Source organism: Phragmites australis, chromosome 17 (assembly GCF_958298935.1).
Source record: "Phragmites australis chromosome 17, lpPhrAust1.1, whole genome shotgun sequence".
NCBI classification, from domain to species: domain Eukaryota; kingdom Viridiplantae; phylum Streptophyta; class Magnoliopsida; order Poales; family Poaceae; genus Phragmites; species Phragmites australis.
Window position 1 is genome coordinate 4,754,734 of NC_084937.1, and position 16,551 is coordinate 4,771,284.

Genomic DNA, 16,551 nt, shown 5'->3' on the forward strand with positions numbered 1-16,551 from the left:
TCAGCAAAGCTCAATTTATTTTTCTTGTTCCCATGAACAAGAGCTTGGGGAAGGTTACTCGAGCGCCTAGCCTTCCACTTAATTCCCATCTGAATGTGTGGAATGGAAGATTCAAAGCCAAAGGAGGACACACACAAGCTCAAGCAGCATATTGTAGGATTGAAAGAACATTTCTGCACTCTAAAAGCTATCCAACAAGGTGTGAGACTCTCCACTTTTAAGTTAGGTACATTGCCCTTTCACGATCAATATGAGATTATTCCAACATATATGTATTACAACATAAAATAGCGGGATTAGAAATTAGAACCAGACTTTCCATGTAAGGAACTACTTCCAGCGGGGATAAATTATCCGGACAAAAGTTGATACCAAGTCCAAGCTTACAAGAAAGCGTAGGATTCACTATGCTACATCTTTATGGAAGAGCACCCGATCAGCTTTGCTCATCTTACAAGAAATGAACAAGAGGATGATTAATCTGAAAACAAACTTATGTAAGCTATCAAGTTTCAGTGTTTCACAGTTATTGGAAGTACCAAACCTCCAGTACGCCTACTCGACTGTGCGGAAATTCAATTAGCTGCCAATTAGCTGTATGTACCCTGCCAATTATTTTTTTAGATGATAAATATTTTTGGGTTAAAACTGTATGTACCCTGCCAATTAGCTGCGTCCCCCGGCGAGAGTGCGATAGTGAGGTTGAGTCCAGTGGAACCCCCTGACCGCCGCCGATGAAGGTCCCTTGGTGACCTCCAGCTCCGGCACCTTGCCGTCGCCGTCGTCTCTGTCCAAATCTAGACCAGGTACTCCAATTCTCTTCTCCCTTTATGTGCTCCCCTCTATTCTCTCTGCCGGGCTTTTCTCTTCTTTGATCTGCACGTGCACTCTTAGTTCGTTCTGTCTTCTACTCTCCGCTTCTCTAGTTCTCCTCCGTCTACCTCCTGTCCTGCTCTGCTCTGTTATTTTTTTAGATGCTAGTATCTGACTATCTGTTTTTGTTCAAATGCCAATGCAGCTCTCTCTCTCTCTCGAGATTTGTTTTTCCTTTTTGCCAAAGTAGCACCTTGTTAGAGCATGTCTAATTGCTATTTTGTGTTCTTACATAATTGTACCTCTATTAGAGCAAATGCAGCGGCGCCTGGTCCGCTGTTACACCAGTTGAAGCATCAACTGAAGGTACCAAGCAATTTGCCCAAGTAAATCACTTCTTCTGTTTGGCAGTCTTTCGGATGGTGCCAGTCTTTAGGTTTAGTTTCCACGCAAATTGGAACTTGCATTTCGGCCTATTGCGCTCTGTAATCTCGGCCCATCTGCGGCCTCCCTTCTATAAAAATTGGCACGGAAAAAAATCTCGTCTTCTGTGATCACACATGTGGTTTTCTGAATAAAATAATGTGGTTCATTTCTTCAGAAAGAATAAAGCATACTCTCCATAAACCTTATAGCATTGGTGTGTTTCCTTCTTAGAACCACCAGGGTGGAAGAGCAAGTCAACATCCCCAAAAGTCAAAAAGCAATGGCGAGCTTAATGCAACTATGGAATGACTGGCAAATTCAGCTGCTGGTTGTCCTCAGCTTCATGTTGCAAATCTTCCTCTTCTTTTCTGGTAGCCTCAGACAACGAAGCAATAGTGGATTTCTTAGGGTTATCATTTGGTTGGCCTATCTGGGGGCAGATATGGTTGCGGTCTATGTCCTGGGCCAACTCTCCCGGCATGAAGATTTTGCTACTCAATGCAATGGAAATGACATGTTTGGAGGAGCCCATCCGCTCGCGTTCTTTTGGACGCCTTTCCTCCTCGTCCATCTTGGCGGGCAAGACACTGTCACCGCCTTCTCTATCGATGATAACAGATTGTGGCTGCGGCATTTGCTGAACCTTGTGATCCAAGTTGTTCTAGCTCTATATGTCTTCTGGAAGTCAAAAGAAAGGAACCATCTTTTAGTACCAGCCGTCTTTATGTTCATTGCTGGGATTATCAAGTATGGGGAGAGGACATTGGCACTGAAGTCTGCAAGTCCAAAGGGTCTCAGAAGCTCCACAAGCAACAAAACTAGCAAATTGCCTGAGCTGAACTTTGGAGATGTTAGCTATTCTGGCATTTTCAGTTGTGCTCTTCATACAGCGCCAGGTGTTCGAGATGTCTTTGCTGGACGAACAGTCTCCCAGATGAAACGCAATAGTCGACAGCCATTTACGCTGGTAGGTTATGGAAGGTATATACAGGATGTAGGGAATATGAAGATGTTAGAGATTGAGCTTGGCATGATGTACGATGACGTTTACACAAAGGCAATGGTGCTTCGGACATGGACGGGGAACATTCTTCGGCTCTTAGCACAAATCTCCATGGTGGTTGCACTCGTGTTCTTCATTGTAAGCGATCATAGAAGATATGGTAGAGCTGACATTGTGATGACCTATGCATTATTCATTGGAGGGTTTTGTCTAGAAGTATGTTCAATTTTCATGATGATGGTCTCACCATGGACATGGGCATTCTTGAAAGCTCGAAGGTGCCATAGGCTCGCCAGCGTGTCCTGGAAATTTCTCTCGTTTGTCTGGCCAAAGAAGAGGTCATTCTGGTCGAACTCTATGGGGCAATACAACCTTTTGAACTCATGCATGGATGACTGGTCGAGGCCTAAAGTAATTGCGAAGGCGATGAATGCAATCGGCATTGAAAGGCTCTGGAGCAACTTCCGACACAGCAAGCATGTCAAGGCCGACATGGAGATGATCATGGCATTTGTGGAACAGCGCCATTACCCAATCGAGTTGTTCCTGACCATCAGAGGGGAGACAGAGCATCTGCGCAGGCCCAATCTCGGTCCAGCATTGGAACGTACACTGACCATGCCCTTTGAGTATGCCATTATTCAGTTACATGTATTCACAGACTTGTTCTTGAGCTTACATTCATATGATCCAGACTGTGGCCCTCCAATCAGCGCAGATGAGGTGTCATCACTTAGGGTTGCCTGTGAAAAGTTGTCTAACTACATGCTCTACCTCCTCGTCGCAAATCCATCCATGTTGCCCATCGCCGGTGATGCTGAAGATGCACTATCAGAATTCTCCAGGGAGATCAAGGTCAGCCCCTGCAACAGCAAGAAAGATATCCTGGATGAACTAGCTAAGCCAGGAAATGATCCACTCGTGATACATCTGCTGAATTACGCAGAATCCAATCTGTCATTCCAGGAAACTTTGGTCGCGATCAGGGATGTGTGGATGAGGCTGCTCTTCTACGCCGCTGGCAAATCACGCGCCGAAGTGCACGCAGAGCAGCTGGGCAAAGGAGGCGAACTTCTCACCTTTGTTTGGTTATGGATGTCCCATTACTCCCTGGGCGATGTTGGCCATGCTATCGACCTCTATGTACCATCAGGTCGCCCGGAGGAGCAGATGATCGAGGGATCTCGTTATTCCGCCTTTGATTTTCGGCAAACATGAGTCATTGATCGACATATTCAGGGGTTGTTGCATGTATTTGCGAGTGCAATTCTGAATGTTCTTGAAGATGATGTCTGATACTCTTGCCTAATCTGGTGTATGCTTTTGAAATATCTTTGGTTTTTTTGGCACATGTAAAATCTGTAAGAGGTTCGCTTTGGCTTTCTTTTATCCGTTGGAGTAAAACCCATTCAACTGAGCTCGTTCTGTGATGATCAATAGTAGTATTAATTAGAACCATATATGGTTTCTTCGGAGCAATTATACCCGTAATAATTGTATCTTAGGTTACAAGAATAATGATGAAATATCAAAAACCAAGTTGAAATATGCATTAGTTTACTTATGATGGGTAATTGATATTGATATTTATTTGGTTTGATGATTTTTGATTTTGCATGAGCTTTGATGTGATTTGAATTGATTTGGGATTTTATTTGAACATATTGATTTTGAACTAACTAGAATTGGAGTTAGAGATATGTGTTTGCTTGTTTCATGGTGTGTAAGTGATAGATGTAATTTGGTGGTCGACGGCAGGATGATTAGGGCCGAGCGGAGTGCTTGGTGCCGGACGATCAAGGAGGCCAGACGGAGTCAAGGGTGATCCTAGCTGAATACGTAGAGGTCAAGCAAAACATGGAAGACGGATGAAGACTGCGTGTTGACAAAGTCAAGCGAAGGGGATGCCGGTATAAGTGACAAGGCGGCCTGAGGGATCGGGAGCGGGAGAGACTTGCTGGCGGTTAGGATCGCAAGACGGAGTACACGCGTCGACATCGGATGACTTGCTTAAGGTGTAAGCAAGGCGGCGAGTCACGCTTTGAGAAGCGTACTAAGGTATCGCGGTTTGGCCTCAAAACTCTAGGAGGACTGGAGGAGTACGTGACACCATCGCAAAGCTTGCGTCAAGGTGAAGCTAAAATGTGAAGGTGCTGCAACCGTCCGATGGATGGAGGAGAAAATGAACCAAAATACCCTCAGTGGTAGGTAGGAATGTACTACAAGAGAGGAGTATTTTGGGAAAAAATTAGAAAACTTATAGATCAAGTTTTCTAGGCCTATAAATAGAGGGGTAGAGCTATGAGAGAATATGAACCAACCACTTGAACCCGCTTGTGCCACCTATTTGAGAGTCTAGAGCTAGGATTTCAGAGGAGAGAAGGATGAGTGCTTAAACTCTGTAATAGCTGAGAGTTTTGAGAGATAAATCTTTGTAATCCGCCTTAAATAAGGCTGACTTCTGTTGCAAGGAAGTTTATTTTTCTTCATATTATTGTGCTCATCTTCTTCTAGTTTCCCTCTATTGGTTCATTTGCAAGTTTGCAAATTTTTCGGTTTTCAGATTTGATTTTCGTCTTGATTTTTGAGCTGAAATTTCAGCACCTTGTGAGGTCATTCTTCTTGTTGCTAGTGACATAAAATTTTCATACACATGCTTATGTGATGGGGTCTTGAATTCTCTTGTCTCTAGACAAACAATTTGGAGAGTTTTGTTGCTCGGTGTTCATCTTTTTTTTTTTTGCAAGTTATAATCTTTTGAGTGCTAAGACGAGTGAATTGATCTTAAATAGAACCTATGGTTCATATATCATCTGTAGAGTCGTGTTGCTTCAATTTTCTCTTGTTAAAACTTATCTCTATTTTTACTTTCACTTGAGTTTTGAGGTGTGTTAGGTGATTCAAAGAGAAGAAGACAATCAATTTTGCAAGAAATTTGTTAAGGCACCTATTCATCTCCTCTAGTCATCAATCTTATTCTTACAAAATCATTAAAAACTTGAGCTGCAATGATATACCACCGATGATTTCACAACAATTCCCCCACATAGACCAATAGTGATGAACTCAATTTATATAACAAGAAACGGTTGACTTCATCTCTCAGTATATTACCCTCTGTTTTTGCTAGATTACATTGCAACCCAACTGAACGAACAGTAGCCAGCCAGCTTATCATAAACTAGAGCTTCACAGCGATTTATTATAGTACATTTGCTTTGTCATCTAGGAGACTGACGTGGACTAGTACAAGATTTATTGGCCATGCCACTGCCAGTGTGAGCAATTGAGCATCCAGACTTCAGTCAGATTTACGATCTAGACTGTGTCCCTCCAGCGACAACAATCGTTTCAGCTGTAATAAATGACGCATCGTCAGATGCCAGGAATGCGGCTGCCGCAGCCATGCCCTCCACAGAACCCAATCTCTTAAGCGTATTCCTCTCAATAAGCTCTTCCCTCTGCAGAATAATTCAGGTTAGGTACATGCATTTGCATGGAAGGTACACTATTTTGGATCAAGTCGTGGGAAATGAATAAATGCGAGCGATTTTTGGCGGCAATATAATTATGAAATAGGTTTATTTAGGCTATCTCCACTAAGATACTTAAAAATTTATCGTTTATAATACTATTACAACATCCCCTAACACTATTATAATATTCTCTATTTTTTCATCTTCAACCGCTACTTTATTTCCTACCTTCTATTATTCTCCTCCTCTCCTCAGACCTACAGTCATACGCAGCAACAGTAATACGGAGTCCTTTTTCCTTCGGCAAAGTTGCCACCTGAAGCAGCAGCCCGCATCACTGTTGAAGTAGATACCGATTCTGTTGAACTTGGATACAACTGCCTCCGATCGCTAAAAAGTACCAAAACATGTTGCAACAGTATTGCGAAATGGAGATACAGATTCTCTGGAGATGGCCTTAGACAAGAATCAATAATGAGAGCCATGTCCAGTTACCCACAAGGAGGGTAACAGTAAAAGGCATTGAGCAAACAGTGCATGAATTAAGAACCCACTCTTATTCTCTTACAATATGACAGCGACCTACCACACAAAAGATTATTAAAGGAATGTAACAGTTGGCTTTTCGAAGTTATACAAGATGAATTAGCTAAATGAATAAGGTATGTAACAGAATTTGTCTCGAGCAAGACACCAATCTATCTAACAGAATTTATCTCGAGCATGGCACCAATCTATCTGTGACGTTAACATATAAATATGCTGCATGGTTAACAGCTAAATCAATTATCACAGTAAACATTTGCTTCCTAAGTTATTTCTTAGACGAGAAATAAACAACTAAGCATCCCAAAAGTAATCTGGCACTTGCAGGCCTTTCAATGTCAGTTAAGATGATATTCTAGTTAAACTCAGAGGATGGATAAGTGAATGGCTAACCTTTTACCAATCTAAATCAATGTTCCAGCTGCAAAAGGTTCCCTTACATTCAAGTACCATGTTTCTATAGGAACCTCAGCAAGAATCTTGAGGTTCTGTACTTAGGTACAATAATAAAATTATAGGATTGAGAACGGCAATTAGAGTGGGGTAAATAGATACTTCAACAATTTTTTCGAAATAGATGACCTTCTTCTATTTTTGTCATCCAACACACTAAAAAATAGATCACAACAAAGTGCAACGCAAAACACAAAAATATAGTGGAAACAGAAGAACCCGAAAGTACCGAGTTCGATCTGGAGTTCCAACCTATCGGAAGTTCCATATTCAGTCCGGACCTATGGAGGGAAATTTGAAATAATTTGGAAGTTCTGGTAAGAATTCGGAAGTTCTTGGTTGAGCAGTTCCAAAGGAGAATCTGCAGCATGAGAACCCAAAATCCAATCTCAAAATCCAATCAAACGTGGTCCAAATCCAATAAAATTTTAGCCATACCTTATCACATCCATGGTGAATCTGTGCTCAAAAGATCTTTTCAAAGAGATCAAGATTTCACCCTTGATTTTGCGGATTTGGCCAAGAACACAAAAAGGAATCAAGAACACCGGATGAAGAAATCCTCCAAGTTAATGATTTAGGAGGACTTGGCAATATTAAAGGGTAAAGGATATGTCCAACCTCCTCAAAATAACCGTGATAGCAAGGTGAACAAGCTTGCGGAGGGGTCAACTGTGATATGCTTCAAATGCTATCAAGAAGGCCACAAGTTCTTCCAATGCAAAGAAGTGAAGAAGAAAATCAAGGAGAAGAAGAAGACAATGAACCTCTCCAACAAGACCTCCAACCTCTACACCAAGTCCAACTACAAGAACAAGATCAAAAGCAACCACTACAAGCTCAATAAGAAGAACAATGATAACGTGGTTGCACACATGGTTGGGAGAAAGGATTGGGGGTGGAACCAACCTATTTGGATGCCCAAGAAAGTCATCACCAACATGAAGGAGCCACAATCGGTTTGGGTTCTAAACAAGACTTGATGCCCCAAAGCGGCTATGGGGATTTGGAGACTTGGCTCACAAGATGAAGTGAAGATTCAAGCAAGCAAGCCAAGTGTACAAGTTTGGGCGTTTCGATGAAGATCATGATCAACGTATACCCAAATCCCCATCCAAAGGTAAAAGAGGTAAATGGTAGCTAGACTTATGTTTATGCATTTTGTTTTTTGCTTCTAGCTTATTTGCCTTGTCTAGGATTGTATACGCATATTTCAGTTTATTGCAATGTCTAGTGTAAGTTTTTTATATAGTAGGTGGCTTAAGTTTCTCTCTAATCAATGAGCAACCTACATGGTTTATTAGTGGTAGACTTTTTAATGACATTTTCCTACAAGTAATATTTCTTTGTGCCATGAGTCTAATCTATAGGATAAATTTCCTATTATCATCAATGACAAGTGCATGTCTCTCACAAGTATTCGAAACTTGTATGCACTCATTTAGAAGGAGTGTATCCTATGGGTTGTGATTTTTAGACTAAGATGTATTGCAAGTGATATCTTTTATAGACTCATGGAGTAATTTACAAGTCTCCGGAGGTATGTGATATTTATTGGATCTAATTGATATCATTGTCAATTTATTCATACATTTAAGCTATCACCATGCATAATATGGCGTAAACTTCCCATCTCTACATTTTGTCTAATTGTGCATATGCTTTGTTCTCATCATATGTATGCACATATATAGGGGGAGTTTATATCATATTATATGAGTTTCATGAATTATGATCCATGTTGTTTTACTTCAATTGGTATCCACATAACCATTTGGATTTCTACAAGTGATATCATTTTTATTGGATCGTGGTTTATGAAACTCTCTCCCAAATTTTCTAACATGTTTCCTTGAGTTCAACATGTGCTTGTAGCCCTTTTTGAGATTCTTGACAAAGGGGGAGAATTTTGATGACCAAATCAAAGAGGCATGATGGTTGAAAAAGGGAGAGAATTGTAGCTCTTGCATGGTCGATTAAGGAAGATAGTGGCGATGGAGAAAGAGGGAGAATTATCTCCATTGTAGCCACAGCAATAGGGGGACTAAGTAGTAAGAACAAGCATCCAAGCAAAGAGGTAAGGCCTTCGGCTATTTACAATTGGTATCATTTTCTATTTGCCTCTTGCTTTGGTTGTGTTGTCATCAATCACTAAAAAAGGGGGAGATTGTAGCGAGCATGCCCTTAGGGAGATTGTAGCGGAACATTGTTAGAGAATGGCAGCATAGTCAATGGGACTAATATGTTTGTTAAGTATATGCTTTAGTAAGTCTCATGGATGCAACAAAAGATATGCTTCCGAAGCCAGGACAAAGAGAGGAATGAACTGGATTTGTCTTAGGATTTTTGATATGATCAAATGGGATGGATTTCTGTACAATCATGTAGAGAACTTCACAAGCTTTCCAAAGAGCCCAAGATCATCAAAATCAGAGTTCGGAGCGGAAAGTTATACCTCAAATATGAATCGCTTATCAACTGAAAATTGTACACGCCGGACCTTCCGGCCTTCACAATTAAAATACTCCAACGTTCACAAAAATGAACACGCCAAATATTCTGACATTTACAAGAAGTTTTCGGCGATTTGATTTTTCCAGAGCTTCCAAATGGGGTCTAATACACGCCGGATGTTCTGGTGTTCACAAAATGAACGCGTCAGACTATTTTGTGCAGAGAAGTTGCAGATGCGTTCAAAGAGGACATTATGCCAGACCTTCCCGTGTTCACAAAAAAGGTGGAGTTCTAACAGGTTGTTTTTAGAGAGTACACACTGGATGGTCTGGTGCTTGTAATATTGCACATGCTGGATCATCTGGTGAGTACAACAAAATGTGACCATTGGAGCAACAGCTAGTCTGCGAGGTTGAGGCTATAAATACCCCTCCACTCGATCATTTGATGAAGTCTGAGTGTGCTGGAGTCCAAAGAGCCCTTGGACACTTGAGAAGACATCTAAGCCACAAAAGTGCTTAAAGTGATCATTCAAGGCAATTAAGCACAAGATTAGAGAGTGATAAGTGCTTATAGGCCTAGAGAGAGTTGTAGCTAGGTGATGTGGCTTTGAGAGGGGATCAAGGAGTAATCCTAGCTTGTACCAAGAGGTACGCCGACGCCTTGGAATCTTGGTGACTCACCGGCAACTTGAGTTGGAGTTGCTCAAGCTTGTTGACCTTCCGACTTGATGTGGAGCGGCAGTAAGGCACGTGTACAGGGATGCGGAGACTCTTACCTTGGTGGCTCAAGCTCCAAAATGATCATGGTGGCAAGAGACCAAAAGAGAGGCTAGAGGTGAGATCTTGCCTTGGTGGCTCATTCGGCTTGAGACCTTGCCTTGGTGGCTCAAGAGCCATGACCAGGTGCCGACCGGGAGCATATCCTTAGTGGAGCTTCAACGTGGACGAAGGGTGGCATTCATGCCATCGATACCACATGATAAAAATCGCTTGTGCCGAGATTGCCCTTTCTACCATCTTTACGCTTCCGCATTTACATACTTGCAATTTACCTTTGCGCATTTACCTTCCTAGAGTAGTTTGCTAGGATTGGCTATAGGATGCAAATCTTTTTATTCGGTAGAGTAGACACACTAGATAAACCTAGAGCACATTTAGATAGAAATTGATATAGGTTTATCTTGTAAAGTTTTTGGAGCTAATTTGTTTAGGTTAGTTTTTTAAGTGTACTAATTCAGCCCCCTCTTAGGATGCCACAGATCCCTTCAACCTCCACATGTACAGCTAGGATCATCCTTGACTCCGCCCGGCCTCATCGATCGGCACCAAGCATCCCGCTCGGCCCCAATCATCCCGCTGTCGGTCGCCAAGTTGCATCCATTACCTACACATCATGAGACAAACAAACACATATTTTCAACTCCACCTCCTGTTAATCCAAATCAAAATCATCAGTTGAAAGCACATCCCCAAAATCATTTGTGAACACTAAAATATCTACGAGTAGAAGGGATTCCATGCTGAAAACACTATTTATCAAAAGTTCTGGTTAACTTTCAGATGACCCTTCTCTGTTCAGATCATCGAAACAACCCGGAAGTTCCAGATTAACTTCCAAACAGGGGCTCCCGGTTTCGGTTTGCCTACCAATCCAGAAGTTCCAGGTACAAGCCAGAAGTTCCGGGTTCGTGCAACTGAAACTGAATACTGGAAGCTCTGTCGAGAATAAAACTCTGAATGCTGGATATTCACCCGAAAGTTTTGGATTTAGACTGGAAGTTCCAGGTTCAGTAGAATCAGCACATCAAAGCTTAAGCAAAACCGAAGATCATCAAATCAAATCAATACCAATGTCAATCACTCATCACAAGTAAACTAAGGCATATTTCAACTTAGTTTCTTAATCTCCCCCTTGATGAGTGCATTGACAACTCTCAAAGCACAAAGAAATTGGTTTGAAGAAATTCAACAAGAGAAGCTCATCCAAGTGACAAAAAACTCAAGAAAGAGCAAAATCATATCACTTGGCACAAGGAAGATTGCAAAAGCCCTAAGAGAGGTGGAGATATGCCAAAAACCTTAAAAAGCCCAATAAAAGCACAAATACTCCCCCTTGATGAATGCACATTTTTCACATATTTTCTCCCTCTTTCATCATGCAAGATTCTTCTTTGTAGCTTAGTGCATATTTTTCCCCTTTGGCAATGCTAACATCAAGTACAAAACACCATGCAGAGTATGAACATGCAATCCTAATGAGCTTTTATAAGTATATCACAAAGCATTTGCAAATGCTAGAAACGTCAAAGGACTATGAAAAATACAATGTGGAGCTCACAAGCTCACAAAGGCTGTACAGTGTCACAAGAACACGAAGCTATACAAGCTGAACTAAAAAAGTATTGGTGCATTTAAGTTCACATAGCCGAATCATGTTAAAAGTGACCACCACATAAGCATCCACTCGTGCTGAGGCAGTACAAGCATTAAGAAATAGCTAACTTCTATATCAAACTAGGCAAATAAGCATTCATAAAATAGGCTTGCAAACGCTCACATATGAAACCAAGACTTAGTTAGATCAAGTGATTTAAAGAAAATTGATCATTTAAACACATTTCTTTGTATTTCATTTGAACCTCAAGTAGACTTTTAGCAATCATGAGTTCACTTCTTTGGCAAACCATATGAAGCATTAAGCCACCATATTGGATCACATTTTAGCACTAGAAACTTGATTGCTCAAAATTATTCAATTTGCATAATTTATCAAATTTTTCACAAGATCAAGTCAAGTAGTGTCTTTGCGACGCAAGTAACACATGTTCTCCCAAGGTTCTATCATGAACTAAACATTTGACAAAGACAGAGAACATAGTGTAATGTTCCTCATTCCACTATCTTGAACCAAGAGGCTTTGAGCAAGATATTCATCAAACTAGCCTTAACACAAGTTTTGACAAAGCCAAAGCAATTACAAACATGGTGATCAAGAATGTAACATTTTATGGCCTATATGATTCATAAAATTGTCAAATTTCATGTTTAGGAAAGCTAGCTTGTTTGAAATGTTTCATGTCAAAGTATCAAGAGGAGCCTAAGATTAAAACTTGCTCCACACAACTACTCAACTTAATTCAAATTCAAGTTCAACAGAAAATGCTAAAAACATACAAGTTAAAGCTCAACTACTATGATTATCTTACATGATACTATGCAATGCAAATGCAATAAAAGTGCGATAGAGTGTGCACAGCTGTAACTCCCCCTCACACAATGCCATAGTAATGACACACTCCAAGCTCTCCCCTCAAATAGGCAAATCTTGGTGCATCTAAGGACTTGGTAAAGATGTCGGCAAGCTGGTATCTCAAGATAATATCTACCTTCTCATTGTGGTCTCGCAAGAAGTGAAATCTCACATCTATGTGTTTGGTTCTGGAGTGTTGGACTGAGTTGTTGGCTAAACTGATGACACTGGTGTTGTCACACAAAAGTGACGCACTCTTGAAATCTAACCCAAAATCCCTCAAGGTAGCAACCATTCACAAAATCTGAGAACAACAGCTAGCGGCAGCAATATATTTAGCTTCAACAGTTGACATCGCAACACTAAACTATTTACGAGAAGACCAACACACAAGAGAAATACCCAAGAAATAACAAGTACCGGAGGTACTTTTCCTATCAATTCTACAATCAGCAAAATCCGCATCCAAAAAACTATGAAGAGAGAGAGAAGAAGATGCAGAAAACCAAAGACCATACTCAGGGGTGTGTTTGAGATACCTCAATATGTGCTTCACTGCTTGGCGGTGAGATGTCCTTGGTGACGCTTGGAAGAAAAGTGGATGTCAGGTCTTGTTGCCATCAGGTATAGGAGGCAGCCAATCATGCTCCTATACTTGCGCTAGTCTACCTCCTCGCCATCTTCATCTGGATCAAGCACGGTCAAGGTAGCCATCAGTGTCACCAGGGGTTTCGCATCGCTCATGTCGAACTTCTTCAGCAAGTCCTTGGTGTACTTCGTTTGGTGGACGAATGTATCATGCTTGCTTTGCTTGATTTGCAGTCCAAGGAAGAAGTTGAGCTCGTCCATTATCGACATCTCAAATTCCTTGCTCATAGTCTTTGCAAACTTGGCCACAAGAGCATGAGAAGAGCCACCAAAGATAATATCATCCACATATATCTGAACAAGTAGGAAATTATTGCCATGCCTAAAGGTAAATAAAGTTTTATCCACATACCAATGCTCTAGCAAGAAAGACTTAAGTCTATCATACCAAGCCCTAGGCACCTACTTAACCCCATACAAAGCTTTCTGAAGCTTGTATACTCTATGTGGGTATTTGGGGTGCTCGAAACCTGAGGTTGCTTAGCATAGACCTCTTCCTCTATGAAACCATTTAGTAAAGCACTCTTGACATCCATTTGATACAACTTAAAACCTTGGGATGCCGCAAATGCAAGGAGGTTCCTAATGGCATCTAGCCTAAATATTGGTGCAAAAGTCTTTCCAAAGTTTATCCCCTCTATTTGAGTGAAACCCTCGGCCAGAAGTCTCGCTTTGTTTCTAACAATTGACCCATCCTCCCCCTGTTTCTTCTTGAAAACCCATTTAGTGCCTATGGTGTGAACACTTGGGTGTGGCTCTACAAAGATTCAAACTTAGTTTCTCTCAAAGTTTTCTAGTCCTTCATGTATGACATTGACCCTATTTGAATCATAAAGAGGGTGTCCAACATCATGGGGCTCAAAAGAAGCAACAAATGTAGAATCTGTGAAATGAGCATATTGAGCAGATTTGAACCTCGTTACCCTCTCACCAAGGTCATCAATCATCAGTTGTAGGGGATGTCTCTGCTGAATGTGTCGAGGGTCGAGGAGCCTCACATTGTGAGACGATCTCCCCCTCAATCACTGCTGGTGCAGGCTTGAAAGCAGCTAAAGTAGAAGTAGAGGCTGCAGGATCCTCTGCTAGTGTCGAAGAGGCAGAAACCAACTTGGGAGCGAGTGTGGTAGAAGGAAGTAGTGGATCATTCTCATCATCCCCGAGAGCTGGAAGGTGCTTTCGCTCATCTCCCGATCACCTGCACACTCAAGAACAGGGCTAGCACAAGGGGTTGATTCATCAAAGATCACATCACAGGACTCCATGATGGTGTTAGTGTCAAGATTATAAACCTTGTAAGAATGACCATGAAGAGAATACCCCAAAAAATTCCATCGGAAGAATTCAACTCGAACTTGTAAAGATTGCCACGCTTTAGGATGAAGCATCTACAGCCAAAAACTCTCAAATGTGAAACCTTCAGCTTCCTCCCAAAGCGCAACTCATAAGAAGTCACATTCAAAATCGAGCACAAGAAAATCCGATTGGAGATATAGCAAACTATGCTGATAGCCTCCACCCAAAACTTTCTAGGAGTCCAATGCTCATCGAGCATCGCTCTAGCCATCTCCATCAAAGTGCGATTCTTCCTCTCAACCACGCCATTCTGCCAAGGAACACGTGGGGCAGAAAATTGATGCTCAATACCATGTTCAAGACAGAAAACATCAAAGAGATAGTTCTTGAACTCGGTGCCATTATCACAGTGAATTGCATTCAATGCATCGGGGAGTTTCTTGAACAATCTCAAAGCCAAGCTCCGAAAGTGTGAGAACACTTCATCCTTACTCACAAAAAATAACACCCAAGAGTAGTGAGAGAAGTCATCAACAATGACAAGTATATACCACTTTCCACCCACCGAACGAACCCAGGAAGGACCAACAGTGTCCATATAGAGAAGTTCTCACGGTCATTCAGTCATCACCAGATTAACTGGTGGGTACGACGTGACAACCATCTTGCCATGCCGACAAGGAGCACAAACAAGGTTCTTCTCAAACTTGAGCTTGGACAATTCTCGAATCAAGCCTAGAGCACTCAAACAAGAAAGCAAATTAAAACTCATGTGCCTTAGTCTCCTATGCTACATCGAAAGCTCAGAAGAAGGTTGAGCAATTAAGCATATAGAAGAAACAATAGACTCAAAAAAAAATCAGCTCAAAAAACTCTCCTAACTTTGGAAATCTGACAAATCAAAGCGCTCGAAGAATCAAGAACTCGAGAAGACTAGATAGTCTTTTCCTATTATTTAAGCAACAAGCATCATTAGGTTTCAATTCAGATCATGTTAGTAACTCTAATTTAGTGTTATGATATGTATAATTACCATTTGGAACAACAAATGCATCCTCCCGGGACATTGCGTCACGTAACACACGTGAAAATCTGAGGTTGATCCTTTCCACCCCGCTAAGACATAAACAAACTTCATTTGCCGATCACAAACCCCCAAAACATGGGTGGTAATATGCTGCTTTCTATTCCTATACCTCCCTTGGTCAGCCATTGGCACAAAAACATCGATGTGTGTACCATCTAGTGCACCACTTCCATTTGGAATACTCGGGTTGTATAGCTGATTGGTCGGAAAGCTTAATAAAATCATGACATAACGACAGAACACCTCTCAACACCTCATTGAAATGCCGACTGGTTGGCTCAAGCGACCACCCATATGTGCTACGAATTAGCCTCATCTTCATTCCATGGCCCACTATAAGCAAAAAGGTTGCAACCTTTTCTTCTACAGACACATTTAGGGTGTCATGTAGACTACACCTCTCACGTAAGATGGCACATAGGTCAGAAAATGACCTCTTAGTTAGGTGCAAACTGTCATAACAATAGACATTTGAACCCTGGTGCAGGTTTCTCAGCATCTGTTTCCTACTTCTAACATCCCTCTCTACCGCTTCATCAACATCAACAATGAGCCTAGGCCTTTTCTGACTATACCAATGCGCAATCATGGTCATGAAAACAACAACAAAAGCAGCAGCTAGCCTCTTTCTTTTCTTCCTTCTCTTCCTCCTTATTTCAACCTCACTTGTGTTAGAAACTAAATTTACGCCTTCGCCTGACATCTAGAACGCATATACACAAAAATCAAATGTAACATGGAACCCTATAATTAGCAGAATTACAAATAATTAGCAGATTAAATGTGAGAGTAATAGCATGGCCATACATGTTTAATGTAAGTTCAACCTGGAACCCTATTTTGCAACATGAAGCCAAAAGTAAATCATCAGCCGTAATAACAAAACAAACAAGAGAACATAAAAAAAAACCAAATACATGATATCATTTTTTGGTCATTAAGCAAAAGGTATTAGTCCACTAAACAGATATGTAGCTTAACATACATTTTTTGTTCCTGATATATCAAAAATATATGTGGACATATGAGAATATACATACCTTGAAGAAGAGATGAATTATCTTGAACAGTTCTGAAACATGTATACAGGAATGTGTAAG

At 41.1% G+C, this 16,551-nt stretch overlaps 1 protein-coding gene across 1 annotated transcript; it reads left to right on the forward strand.

The window, feature by feature from the left end:
• The first annotated feature begins 560 nt into the window (after positions 1–560).
• LOC133897690 (uncharacterized) lies at positions 561–3,632 on the forward strand. Its single transcript, XM_062338487.1, has 2 exons — positions 561–806; positions 1,471–3,632. Exon 2 carries the CDS (start codon positions 1,520–1,522, stop codon positions 3,458–3,460), a length of 1,941 nt encoding a protein of 646 aa, XP_062194471.1. The 5' UTR covers positions 561–806; positions 1,471–1,519; the 3' UTR covers positions 3,461–3,632.
• The last annotated feature ends 12,919 nt before the right edge of the window (positions 3,633–16,551 follow it).

Excerpts from the sequence above, each read along its gene's own strand:
- LOC133897690 (XM_062338487.1), top strand. The coding sequence starts at position 1,520 with ATGGCGAGCTTAATGCAACTATGGAATGACTGGCAAATTCAGCTGCTG.